The 12,638-nt window shown below is 33.9% G+C and overlaps 1 protein-coding gene across 1 annotated transcript; it reads right to left on the bottom strand.

The window, feature by feature from the left end:
• Positions 1-8,391: 8,391 nt before the first annotated feature.
• LOC149159116 (WUSCHEL-related homeobox 12-like) lies at positions 8,392-10,582 on the bottom strand. The gene is made up of 4 exons (XM_089434189.1): positions 10,420-10,582; positions 9,050-9,571; positions 8,684-8,895; positions 8,392-8,535 (listed from the first exon to the last, which is right to left on the bottom strand). Exons 1-4 carry the CDS (start codon positions 10,547-10,549, stop codon positions 8,392-8,394), a joined length of 1,008 nt encoding a protein of 335 aa, XP_089290315.1. The 5' UTR covers positions 10,550-10,582.
• Between the last annotated feature and the right edge of the window lie 2,056 nt (positions 10,583-12,638).

The following is a 12,638-nucleotide window of genomic DNA, read 5'->3' as shown; positions in this document are numbered from 1 at the left end:
TCACAGAAGCAAAAAGGTTGGGGAAATTAACTGAGGATAAAGGAAGACTAATCCGCATAAAGGTGATCTCCACTGATTATAAGCATGACATACTTAGTAAAACCTCAAGTCTAAAAGGAACGGAATATTCATAAATGAAGATCTCATTCCATAATATCAAGCAGAATTAAGAAAGGAGGTTCAAAAGGTAAAAGAAGCTAGAAAGGAAGGAAAAAGGGCAATAATCATAAATAGAAAAGCCTTTATTCAAGATAGAAACCAAAAAGATAGTAATCAATAGCAATTAAACATGCACCTGATCCTTTCTTGGAATTATCGGGGCTTCCCATGGAACAAAGGCCCCAAGCTAAGTTGGACTTCAAATGGTGTTGATATTATTTTGCTTGTTGAAACTTGGGAGCACGAAGAATCTAAGGTCGCTAACATAGATGGCTTTATGCTACGGTCTACCTGGAACAAGCGATCCTCCCGTAGAGGCATTGAGGGAATAGCTTGTTGCATTAAGAAGAACATCTCCCCCCATGTTAGGATTTATAAAAACAACCCTCACATCCAACATAGTTGGATAGAGATCAAAGACATTACTAATAAAAATTCCTACATAGCAATATGTTATTTTCGCCCCATCAATTCTAACTTCTATAAGAAGAAGAATCTAGATAAAACTAACCCTTACAATGGTTTACAGAATGATATTTCTAGCCTAAGGAATGACGGTAATATCCTTTTAATAGGTGACTTTAATTCTTGAACTTCAAACAACGAAGCTATTTTTCTAAGCAATTATTCCAACCCTAATCCTCTTTGGTTAGACGAAGACCCTACTTTGGCTAGCAGGTACAAAAGGAGCTCTGAAGACCTCGGGGAAAATTTGTTTGGGTCAGAGCTAGTCAAGCTCTGTAGTGCTCAGGATCTCATAATTTGCAATGGTCTAAAGAAGTGGCCCAATTCCAGCAAGATGACCTACATCCATGGACTTGGTAGCAGCGTGGTAGACTACGTTATTTCCGATCTCCGATTATACAACGAAATAATAAATTTTGACATCTGTTAGGCCCCTATACTACTAGTGTAACCCCTTATGGCTATTAGTACAACCCACTTATTATATTGATGTACCCATGTAGTGCCCATATTGTTACTATTGTGCCCCATAGAAGCCCACTATTGTTATTATTGTGCCCTTACATTATTATTGTTATGTCGGCTATGATTATATTATGACCCCTTAGACTCCTATATATAGAAAGAAGGTCTTTTCATTTGTATCATCCAAGAATTGTTCATTTATGCAATGTAAAGTAGGTTTCCCCCTCGAAGAGAATAAATTATAAGGCTTTGATCTATCTTTTCTATCTTTTCTTGAGCTAGTTTCATAACATTTGGTATCAGAGCTCTGGATTCTAGGGTTTCGCTGCTCCAAACAGGTCATCATGGAATTTTCGCTATAACTTTTTTTCTGTGGCGTTTCTGAAGTTGCAAAACAAACCCATTTGAGAAGAAATAGCGCTGAACCTTGGATCCAAATTTCAGATCTTTTCGTGCTATATTTGTGGAGATATGATCTGAGGAAGTTAGTATTTTTGCAGACTCCTAGATTACATGCCAAACAGGTGACCTGGGGAAAATCGTCATAACTTTCTCCCTGAGGATTGGATTGAAATTTTGTAAAAAGGTATAGAAAGAGGACGGACTATAGTTTCTTTTATGCATTTTTTAGATCCAGAGGTCGAAACAGTGACTCGTGGCACGTCGTACAAGTTCGCTCTACTGAACTAGTATATAATCAAGTGACTGTGGGAGATTTCACATAATTCTTTCTTGGAGAATCCAATTTGGATCAGATGGGTGGCATTGGAAAGAGAACACAGAGGGCTAATACAAGTCACAATTTCAGAACTTAAAGATCTAAAAGTACATATTTACAGCCGTTTCAAGATCGAGGTCCTAAAATCAAGAAAAAGGAAGATGAGGAAGTTTGATGGCAAGGATCCGGTAAATTGGATTCTTCAGATGGAGAAATATTTTGATCTACATGGTGTACCACTGTTACAAAAGGTATGTATTGCATCTTCATATTTAGAACCTGATCAATTTTTATGGTATGAAGGGCTTTGTTCTCGTAAACGACTTGTTACGCGGTCAATTTTCATGGAGGAAGTGATAGCACATTATGAGGATACAAAGAGCAACACCTTCTTTAGAGCAACACCACAACAATTGGAAAGAGTAAAAGGGCTTTGTGACATAGTGGAAAGAAAAATTATGGAAACCAGGAAGCAAACCCCATGATAGCACATTATGAGGATACAAAGAGCAACACCTTCTTTAGAGCAACACCACAGCAATTGGAAAGAGTAAAAGGGCTTTGTGACATAGTGGAAAGAAAAATTATGGAAACCAGGAAGCAAACCCCTCACAACTATAAATATGGAAGTGTTGTTTCTCCTAGCCCTCCACAACCTACAAGGGTTACACCACAACAATTGGAAGAAAAAAGAGAAAAAGGGCTTTGTTACAATTGTGATGTAAAATGCACTAAAGGTCAAAAGTGTGCTAAGAAGAAATTATTTTACATAGAATATGAAGAGGCGGAAGCAAAGGATCAACAAACATCAAAAGAAGAGGATCTATGCCAGGACCCCACCCCAGGGAAAGAAGAAATGAATCATACCACATCTTGTAAAGCATTGGCAAGAATTACCACTCCTCAAACTCTCAAGATAGAAGGACATATCAAGAAGAAAAAGGTGCAAGAAGTGAAAGATCACATTGAGAAAGAAGAAATGAAACCAACCATATCTTGTAATTCATTGGTCGAAATTACCACTCCTCAAACTATCAAGATAGAAGGACATATGAAGAAGAAAAATGTTCAAGAAGTGAAAGATCAGATCGAGCATCAAGAAATGAATCCGACCATATCTTGTAAAGGATTGGAAGAAATTGCCACTCCTCAAACTCTAGAGGTAGAAGGACATATCAAGAAGAAAAAGGTTCAAGCAGTGAAAGATCTCATCGAGCATCAACAAGAAGATCTCCAACTTTTAAAGGATAACACCACTTTGGTGCAAAATCAAATGAAGCAACAGGTAGATCAACATCGTAGTGAAAAATGTTTTGATGTAGGTGATTGGGTATTTTTATTACTACATCTCAAGCAAGCTATTTATGAGAAGGAAATGCTGGCAATACTACATGCACTTAAAAAATGGCGACCTTACCGAATGGGAAGACTCTTCAAGGATGAGGATGTGGAAGCATTGTTTTGTGCTACTTCTATTATCCAACCAGATTAGATAAACGAAGAAAGGGATGAACAGAAGAAGGACGAAGAAGCCTGGCCACTTATTCAAAAGTTGCAAAAGATCCCAATTCAAACAATGTTGCCAGAAATTGAAGAGGAAGGAAAAATCATATTGGAACCTGGAGCAGTCATAGAAACAAGAACCCGACAGCTACAAAATCGATCAATTTTAGAGTTTCTCATCAAGTGGAAGAACTTACCCACTAAACATTCCACAAGGGAGGACAACAATTTTATACAGAAGCATCAAGAACTACTCAAGCGTTGAGGACAACACTTTTTGAAGGAGAGGGGTATGTTACGCCCCTATACTACTAGTGTAATCCCTTATGGTTATTAGTAAAACCCACTTATTATATTGATGTACCCATGTAGTGCCCATATTGTTACTATTGTGCCCCATAGAAGCCCACTATTGTTATTATTGTGCCCTTACATTATTATTGTTATGTTGGCTATGATTATGTTATGACCCCTTAGACTCCTATATATAGAAAGGAGGTCTTTTCATTTGTATCATCCAAGAATTTTTCATTTATGTTATGTAAAGGAGGTTGCCCCCTCGAAGAGGCTAAATTCTAAGGCATTGATCTATCTTTTCTATCTTCTCTTGAGCTGGTTTCATAACAACATCTTAAACAACCACGAACCTGACTCTGATCATAGGCCTTTGCTTATAACTCTCAATTTTGTCATGCATATAGTTCCCATAGAAAATAATACTTACAGCCAAAAGAACATAATATTTGATAGAAATAAAAATGATCTCTTTCTAAGTGAATTAAATTTTCTTCCTTTGTCTAGTATAGGCAACATAGAAGACCTCTATCATAATTTTACTACAACCCTCTCATATTTTATTAACAAGTTCTCAATTGAAGTTTCAAATAATAAAAGAAATAGGAAAACCAATCCATGGTATGACAAAGATTGTAAAAGTGCGAGGAGAGAAATTAAGGAAGCTGTTGATGAATCTCTTAAAAGGGACAAGATAAAAATATATAAAGCCCTAACTAGAAGGAAAAAGAGGCAGTACATTCGTCAAAGACAGGAGAATCTCTTACACCTCTCTAAAGTAGCTCCTAAGAAATTTTGGAGGTAGATTCTGACTAGGAAGGCTAAGGATAATAATAAAATTTCTCTTCACGATTGGAATTCCTATCTTAAAAAGATTTATGAATCTCCAAGTGTCATGGATAATTTAGAAACCCTTCTCACAACAAAAGAAGTTTTCTCTTTAGAATACATTAAATTTGGGGCTAATCGCCTCACTAATGGGAAATCTAAGGACATTGAAGGTTGGCAGGTGAAATCTTAAAAATTGGAGGTCCTGTCCTCATCCCTCACATCCACAAGCTTTTCAATCAAGCAGTCAAGCAAGGGTTCCCTAAACCTTGGACTGAGAGCCTCATTATCCCTATCTTTAAAAGTGGGGATACAAATAACCCCTCTAGTTATCGAACAATTATGACCAGCCCGATCTTAGCCAAGTTATATGGTAGTATTTTGGAAAAGAAGTTAAGCATATGGCTTGAAAGTGAAGGTAAGCGGGCTAAAGGCCAAGTAGGTTTCAAAAGGCATCACTCAACAAGAAACCACCTTGTTACGCTTTAGATCATTGCAGAGGAATGTCGTAATGATAAATCCAATTTATTTTGTTGCTTTGTGGACTTTAGAAAGGCTTTTGATACGGTTCCTAGGTACAACCTTTGGAATAGATTAGAAGAGCTAAAGGTTCCTCTTGAGTTGAGAGCTACCGCTATAAGGTTATATGAGAATGTAATTGCCAAGCTAAAAAGCAATGAGGGGTGGTCGAAAGATATTAAGTGTAACATCAGAGTTAAACAAGGCTTCCCCCTCTCCCTACCCTATTTGGCATTTACATCGATAAGCTCGAAGGCTATTTAGAGGAAGCAGGATGTGATGGAATGATCTTAGCTGGGATAGTCATCATCCTTCTTCTTTATGCTGACGATATTGTTCTTTTGGCAAGGTGCCCATCTGACCTTGATAAGCAACTCAGTCTTCTTAAGGATTTCTGCTCTACCATGGGTATGACTGTTAACACTCACAAAACAAAAGTTATGATTATCAAATCCAAGAAGGACACTTACGCTAAGTTTATGTATGACAATAATAACTTGGAGGAAGTGTATTGTTACAAGTACCTAGGAATTGATATTCATCATAAGCTCAACTGGAACCATAGCATTGAGAAAAGGATTAATGGGGGGTGGAAAGCTTATTTTGGTCTTGAAAATAATTGTAAAATAGCAAACCTCTTAATGTGAGATAAAAATAAGTTCCTCTTTGAAACTTTAGCCACTCCTGTTATCTTATATGGCTATGAGGTTTGGGGTTGCAGCATCTCCAGATAATCATGGAGAGAGATTGAGAAAATCCAGAAGCGTTTTATAAATTATAAGCTGAAAATTAAAAGTAATACACCCTATCCTATTCTCCTTATAGAAGCAGGTCTTTCCCCTATTGAGAGGCTAGCTATGCTTAGGTTTCTATTTTACAAGAAGAAACTCAATAACATAGATGATCATAGACTTCCTAAGCTAGCTTTAAATTCCAGCCAAAACCACCTAAGGCTCAATCAAGGGTGGCATAAAGACACAAGGGCCTGGTTAAACTATTGGGAGGTCAACGAAAATGAAGCATTGCAAAACATAAATAACATTAAAGATATTGTTACTTCTAAGTTCAAAGAAAAAATGTGGTGTGAGAAAGATTTAGCGGCTAAAAGAAAATCAAGTTATTATAAGAAGGTCATCAACCCCATGCTAGAAGATCAAAAGTATCTCTCTATTTTAACTAGCTCAATGAAGAAAGTTAATATAGTAAAGATTAGAACGAATTCTCATGAGCTCCATAGTGAAATAGGTCGTTGGGCAGTTCCTAAAACACCATGGATGGAAAGGATCTGCCATATATGTGAGAATAGGAACATCGAGGATGAAAACCATTTCCTCTTAGAGTGCCCCGCGTACAACCACATTAGATCTCAGTTTCACAATCTTTGTTACAATATTGACCTTCCTAGCCTTTTACAATGTCAAAATTATAGTGAGCTCGAGAGGCTTCTCTCCAAGCTTTTTGAGCATAGGAATAAAATCTTAAATCAAGATAAATAATTTGTTTCTTTAGGTCCGATAGACCATTGTTTGGTATCAGCAGACGTTAACCACCACCACCACCATCATCATCATCATCATAAATATAGTTTATCAATAAGTTATAGGTTATATTTAAAGATTATTTTATTAAATTAGAGATATATTTTTATCTAAGTATAAAATTAAAATAAAAAATTAAAATCATAATAGGATCCAAATTAAAACTATATGTTTTTTTTTCTAGTTAAGACTAACCTAAGTACCCACGGGGGATTTGAACAGGTTACCTATCGCAAGGAGTGCCTTAACAGCGCACCCGTTCACCGTCAATCCAAAGCCCTGTGGGCAAATTAAAACTATATGTTAGATATAATAAAGAATAAATATTAATATACATGGATAACTATATATTAATCTCTATTAATATATTAAAAATTAATAAACATTGATGATGAAGAATGTTCACTAAGATCAATATAGTTTATCAAACAATATATACACAATATAGTATTATATTGATTTCTATACATATAAATATATGTCTATTAGACTATTATAATGGCAACTAACTTTATTAAAATTAATCCACCACTTTACTAATGATTTACATAAATGTGCTTTATCAATAAATCACATTCAATGGTTGTTTTATTAAGTTAGAGAGAGAGTTTTTAAATTAAATATGAAACAACAACCATATACAAAACTAGAATGATATAAATATTAAGAGACATTCATAACTATAACTATACATAAGAATAACTAGAGATGCTAATGTATAAACATAGTTTAGATATTAGTAAACATTGATATAGTTGACCATAGTAATCTATAGTTCAATGTTGACAAACTTGGTCAACCATGTTCACCCATAATCAACCATATATTCACCATAGTCAGCCATGGTTAAACAAGCTCAACGATGGTTATCCATGATCAACCATAGTAAGTCATGGAAAACATGGTCAACCGTGGTTGATATTGCCCAACCATGCTCAACATGGTCAACATGGACTACTATAGCCACCTATGGTCAAACTAGGGTCAACCATTATCTACATGGTCAAACATTATCAAGCATGGTCAAACATTATCAACCATGGTGAAACAAGTTCAATCATAGTCCACTATAGTTAAACAAGAAAAATCATGGTCAACTATAACTTGACCACATTTAATTATAGTCAACCAAGGTCAGCCATGTGCAAAATGGTCAAACCATGGTCAACTATTGTCAATATGGCCAACTATAGCCAACCATAAGCAAATCATCATCAACCATTTTCTTCCACATTTAACATGATGAACCATGGTCAACCGTGGTCAACCACAATCAACCATATGCAACATTGTCAGCCATAATCAATTATAATCTATTATAAACAACTCTAGTTTAATATAGATTGCCATGGTCACCCATAATTAACTATTTGTTGACTATAATCTATCACTATCAACCATGACTTTACTATATTTAAAAGTAGTAAACCAAAATCAACTATAATCTAACGCAAACATATTAATAACACAAACATATAAAATTTCATTTTCCTTCGTTCATAATCAAATTATCACCCTTAATTAAAATAACACAACCACTTTATTCATATGATTTAGTTAATAATAATATAATATAATATTCTATATTATCCCTTACTGATTTTACTTCAAAGTTCAAAAAAGTTTCCAAGGAATTTAAAGCATGTGGAAGGTGGATAATTTAAACTTATGCGACTGAAGTGTTTCCTCTGCTTGTAACCATTCATAGAAACTGATCGTTCAAGTGCATAGAAACTAGCACGTGAGCCACCCAGTTTTGGGACTCGTGATCCTCACGAATTCCATAGAAACAAAAGTGATTTAAACTACTTCAGTACAGTGCAACATGCCTTTTCTTTTGTACTATGGAATATAAAATATCAAGTTATAAATAAATAAAATATAGCCTCGATATATCAAATCTCAAGTTTGGAAGGTAATGGTAACATAGAATTTTGATGCCAAAGCAACCGTGTTCAACAAGAAGCTGAATTTTGCTGCAAAAACAGTAGTGTTCAACAAGAAGCTGAACAAAGGAAGCAGCAGATCCACCAGTGATAAAATAGCCTTCATAGCTGCAAAAATAGAATAAAAACGGACCCATAAGGCCACTCAGATCAGAGCAATAAACTTCTATATTTATTAAATTTTTTGAGACTTAATTATACTAAGACTGATTCCATATAAATGAACATAAGGAATATGTATAGCATACCAAGAAATATTTAGCTCCATGCTCCAGGCCTTCCAAGGTGAATCCCCATTCATTCACTAGCACCGACTCGCCAGAGGAATGGAGTAAAAGTGCATCATCTCCGAAGAAAGCCCTGAAGTTCAGGGGCTCCTTGGGGACTTCCATTGGAATGTCATTGATGAATACAGTTATTGATCGGTTACCGTTAGTCATGGAGTCCTCCTGCACACCTCCTGCAGACCGAGTAATATTAGACATGGACATGAAAACAATGTACTCACAACAAAGCACAAATATATGCATTTGAATAAGGGTATATGATACGTTGGCAGCTTGAAATTAAGACATTGTAACAACACTATTCCACTAGTATCAATGCCTATGTACCTTCATTCAAAATTCCGCTGCTTCCTGTTGTTCCCGCCCCTCCAAATGCTTGCATGTTACTGCATTGAGTACTGCTCATTTCTTGGTTCACGTGCGCCTCGTAATGGTTCCCGGGCAATGAAGATACTGGCACAGTAGAAAATGAGGGGGGTTGATTTCCAACCGTTATATGTTTAGACTTAACTGATGTTGACGTTGATGTTGTTGATGTTGATGCCGTTGAAGATGTGGTCTTTGCAACCTTGGGGCAAGGTTCAGACATTTGCGCATCTTGGACATGTCGCTTTCGCTTTACTCTGGACATTTTATTCTGGAACCAGTAGAATACATTTACATCACCAACTTGCCCGAATTCTTCGAGCCGAGCTCTGATCCTTTTTATTTCTTCTCTGGGAGGGTTCACCATGCCAGAATTGAATATATCTTCCAGGAGCTGGATCTGCTCTGGTTTTGGATGCCATCTTGACTTTGTTTTGGACATGCTCGTTTCCTTCTCCTGCAAACAATTACTTGACAATGCACCTGCTGCATGGAAAAAATATTTATGAAAACTAATGTCAAATCTCTATCAAAACTAATGGTATATGACTGTCTGAAATTCTATCAAAACTTGATCTTCACTGTACTTGTGAATTTTAATTAATATGGCGCAATAATTTAAAACTCTTGGAAAAAATTAGCTTTAGAGTAAGATTATTGTTACCCGTTTTTAGCCCAAAATATACCCTTAAATATGAATAAAACTTTAAAGCAACAAAACCATATTCATATACTCAAAAAAAATAGAATAATATTTATCAAAATATTATAATTTAACGAATGACTAACTGCTATTTGCTATTGCAATATCTATAGATACCGAACCATTACAACAACATTGATCAAACTATTATATCATTCCCCAACCTTAACATTATCCTATTACAGTTTGATTAATCAAACTAGCTGCGATCCCTATGGCACTATCTATATTAATCTGATGACCGAGAAAGTACTATATTTGTTTACGCAAATGTAAACATGATGACCGAGAAAGTACTATATTTGTTTACGCAAAAGTAAACATGACAGAGAGTATTATTTCTTAAATTTTATGAAATAGTAATATATCTTAAATTTTATACTTCGAGGAATGAAAGAGTATAGTTCTGAAATAGTATACTTCTGGGAATGAAATGGTATTATATCTTAAATTTTATGTTTCTGTGATGTGATTTGATTTATGATATAAGGTTTAGGTTTTTTTTTAAATCACATAGAGAACAAAAGATAGACGCTTTTCAATCTAGATCTAGATTCATCATTATATCTACACGGCATCTGAACGAGCTTGATTTAGTTTGGACGTGCAAGAGAAAAATATTGCCGACCTTCAGAATATGGTGGCCTCATCGCTAAAAAATTAGAAGTTTCTGGCAATTGATTAGAGGACTTTGATTTCAGGAACATTCTGGGCCAGTGCTTTTGGGAATTCATATTGTGCGAATGGAGGGACCGCATCTGATCTGCAGGAGATATTTTTCCGTAGTTGCCTTTAACCCGCTACTTTGTTGCTGCAACGAGAACAACGAAACTACAATGGGCTCTCCAAGATGTGTGAATAGATCACTATCCCAATTCTCAATTTATAAATGCCATGATCAAGAAAAGAGAGAAATGGGATGAGTACAACTGAATAGCTGCAAGCTCACGGTGGAATGATTTCATGGTGCAGTTACTTACATAAGGGCATTGAATGGTTGGTTGAACGCCAATGGTTTGAAGGTCAAATGACAATATGCCCGTCTGTGACCTAAGAGTAACAGAACATTAAATGGTTGAGTGCAAATGGTTTGAAAGTCAAATGAAAATATGGTCGCCTCTATCCTAGGACCCAAAGGGCATGAACGGTTGAACACAAATGGTTTGAAAGTCAAATAACAATGTGGCTCTCCATAACCTAGGATCCAGATGGCATTTAATGGTTGAACACAGATTGTTTGAAAGTCAAATAACAATATGGCAGCCTATAACAAGGGTCCAGAATACTCTCTCGCAGAACAGAGGGTGTCTATGGAATATTAGAGACGCCTTTTAACTTGCCATAGTGAATATTTAATGTATAACCGTGATATCATTGTCACACTATATACTCATATTTGGGTGCAATCTCATCATCTGTTTTTTCAATTTTCCAAGGCTAGAATTGGTTGGTTAAAAAATATATGATTATGAATTTTTGTTATTCAACTTTTATTTATTCAGATGTATTTTCACATGTATTTAAAGATAGGGAATATTTTGAAATTTTTTAGAATAATTAAAGTTTATAAATTGGAAATTAAAAATTTATCAATTTTATTTATTTTTTATTAAATTTAAATAAAATTAACCATAAAAAACAAAAAAATCAAATAATTTCAAATAATTAAACTATAAAATATTTATAGTTACAAATTCTACACCCAATATACACAAACAAATAAATAAATATATATATATATATATATAAATAATAATTATACTACACTTTATTATTGGTATTTGGAATACCTTTTAGTGTGGTCGTCATCTTACACTCTCATTCCATGGTCAAACTGCATAGAGTTCAGATGATTGGCATAGTAAAAAGTTCTTTACAACTACTAAATAAATTTTTTGAAGAAAGTATTTTTATTTCACAACAAATTATATTGTTATTTTCGTATTGAAGATGTACCATAAATTTTAATATTGATTAAGGTAAATATAAAATTCAAAAAACATATAAATATAATATTCAAAAATAACCTAAATATAATACTTACCATTGAGGGACATATTTTTTTTTTTTTTTAATTACTATCTCATATTTGCGGAAACTGGGCTTCTTTTTGTTTACGATTGATAAAAGGAAAGAATATAATCTTTTATTTAAAATTTATAAATCGTGGGTTAACTTTCGTGTTGTTTTATAGAATATAATCTTTTATTTAAAATTTATAAATCATGGGTTAACTTTCGTGTTGTTTTATTTCGTGTCATATTATAAAGATAATTCTATGAGAAGTTGAAGACAATTTTAGTTATCAAAGTAATATTAATAAAGTAAAGAGAGGTGTAGTTTGTGAAGTACATTTCAAGTTAGGTTAGTTGTTTTGTACAAATTTTGTTATTTGACTTTAACTTTAAAGTTATTTATCTATTTTTTCTAATTTTGGGTAGAGTGGGCATATAAAATGTGTTGTATCATAGTTTATTATAAATGAGTAAAATATAAGTAAAATAATTATAGTAAATTGTTTTGTACAAATTTTGTTATTTGACTTTAACTCTGAAGTTATTTATCTATTTTTTCTAATTTTTGGTAGAGCCACTGTATAAAATGTGTTGTATCATAGTTTATTATAAATGAGTAAAATACAAATAAAAAAATTATAGTAAATAGAGATTGAATTTGGAAAGTTATTTTTTATTTTAAGTTGAAGAGTATATTTTATTTATATATATATATATATATATATATATATATATATATATATATATATATATATATATATATATATATATATATATATATATATATATAAAAGAAAATTCTAGCTCTGATAGACCAATTTCGTCTCAGTGG

This window comes from Pinus tabuliformis, chromosome 5_2 (assembly GCF_031772625.1).
Source record: "Pinus tabuliformis cultivar Carrire ecotype Pingquan chromosome 5_2, CPIR1, whole genome shotgun sequence".
Classification (NCBI taxonomy): Eukaryota; Viridiplantae; Streptophyta; class Pinopsida; order Pinales; family Pinaceae; genus Pinus; species Pinus tabuliformis.
Note: the sequence above shows the minus strand (reverse complement) of the source record. Positions and strands in the feature narration are given on the sequence as shown.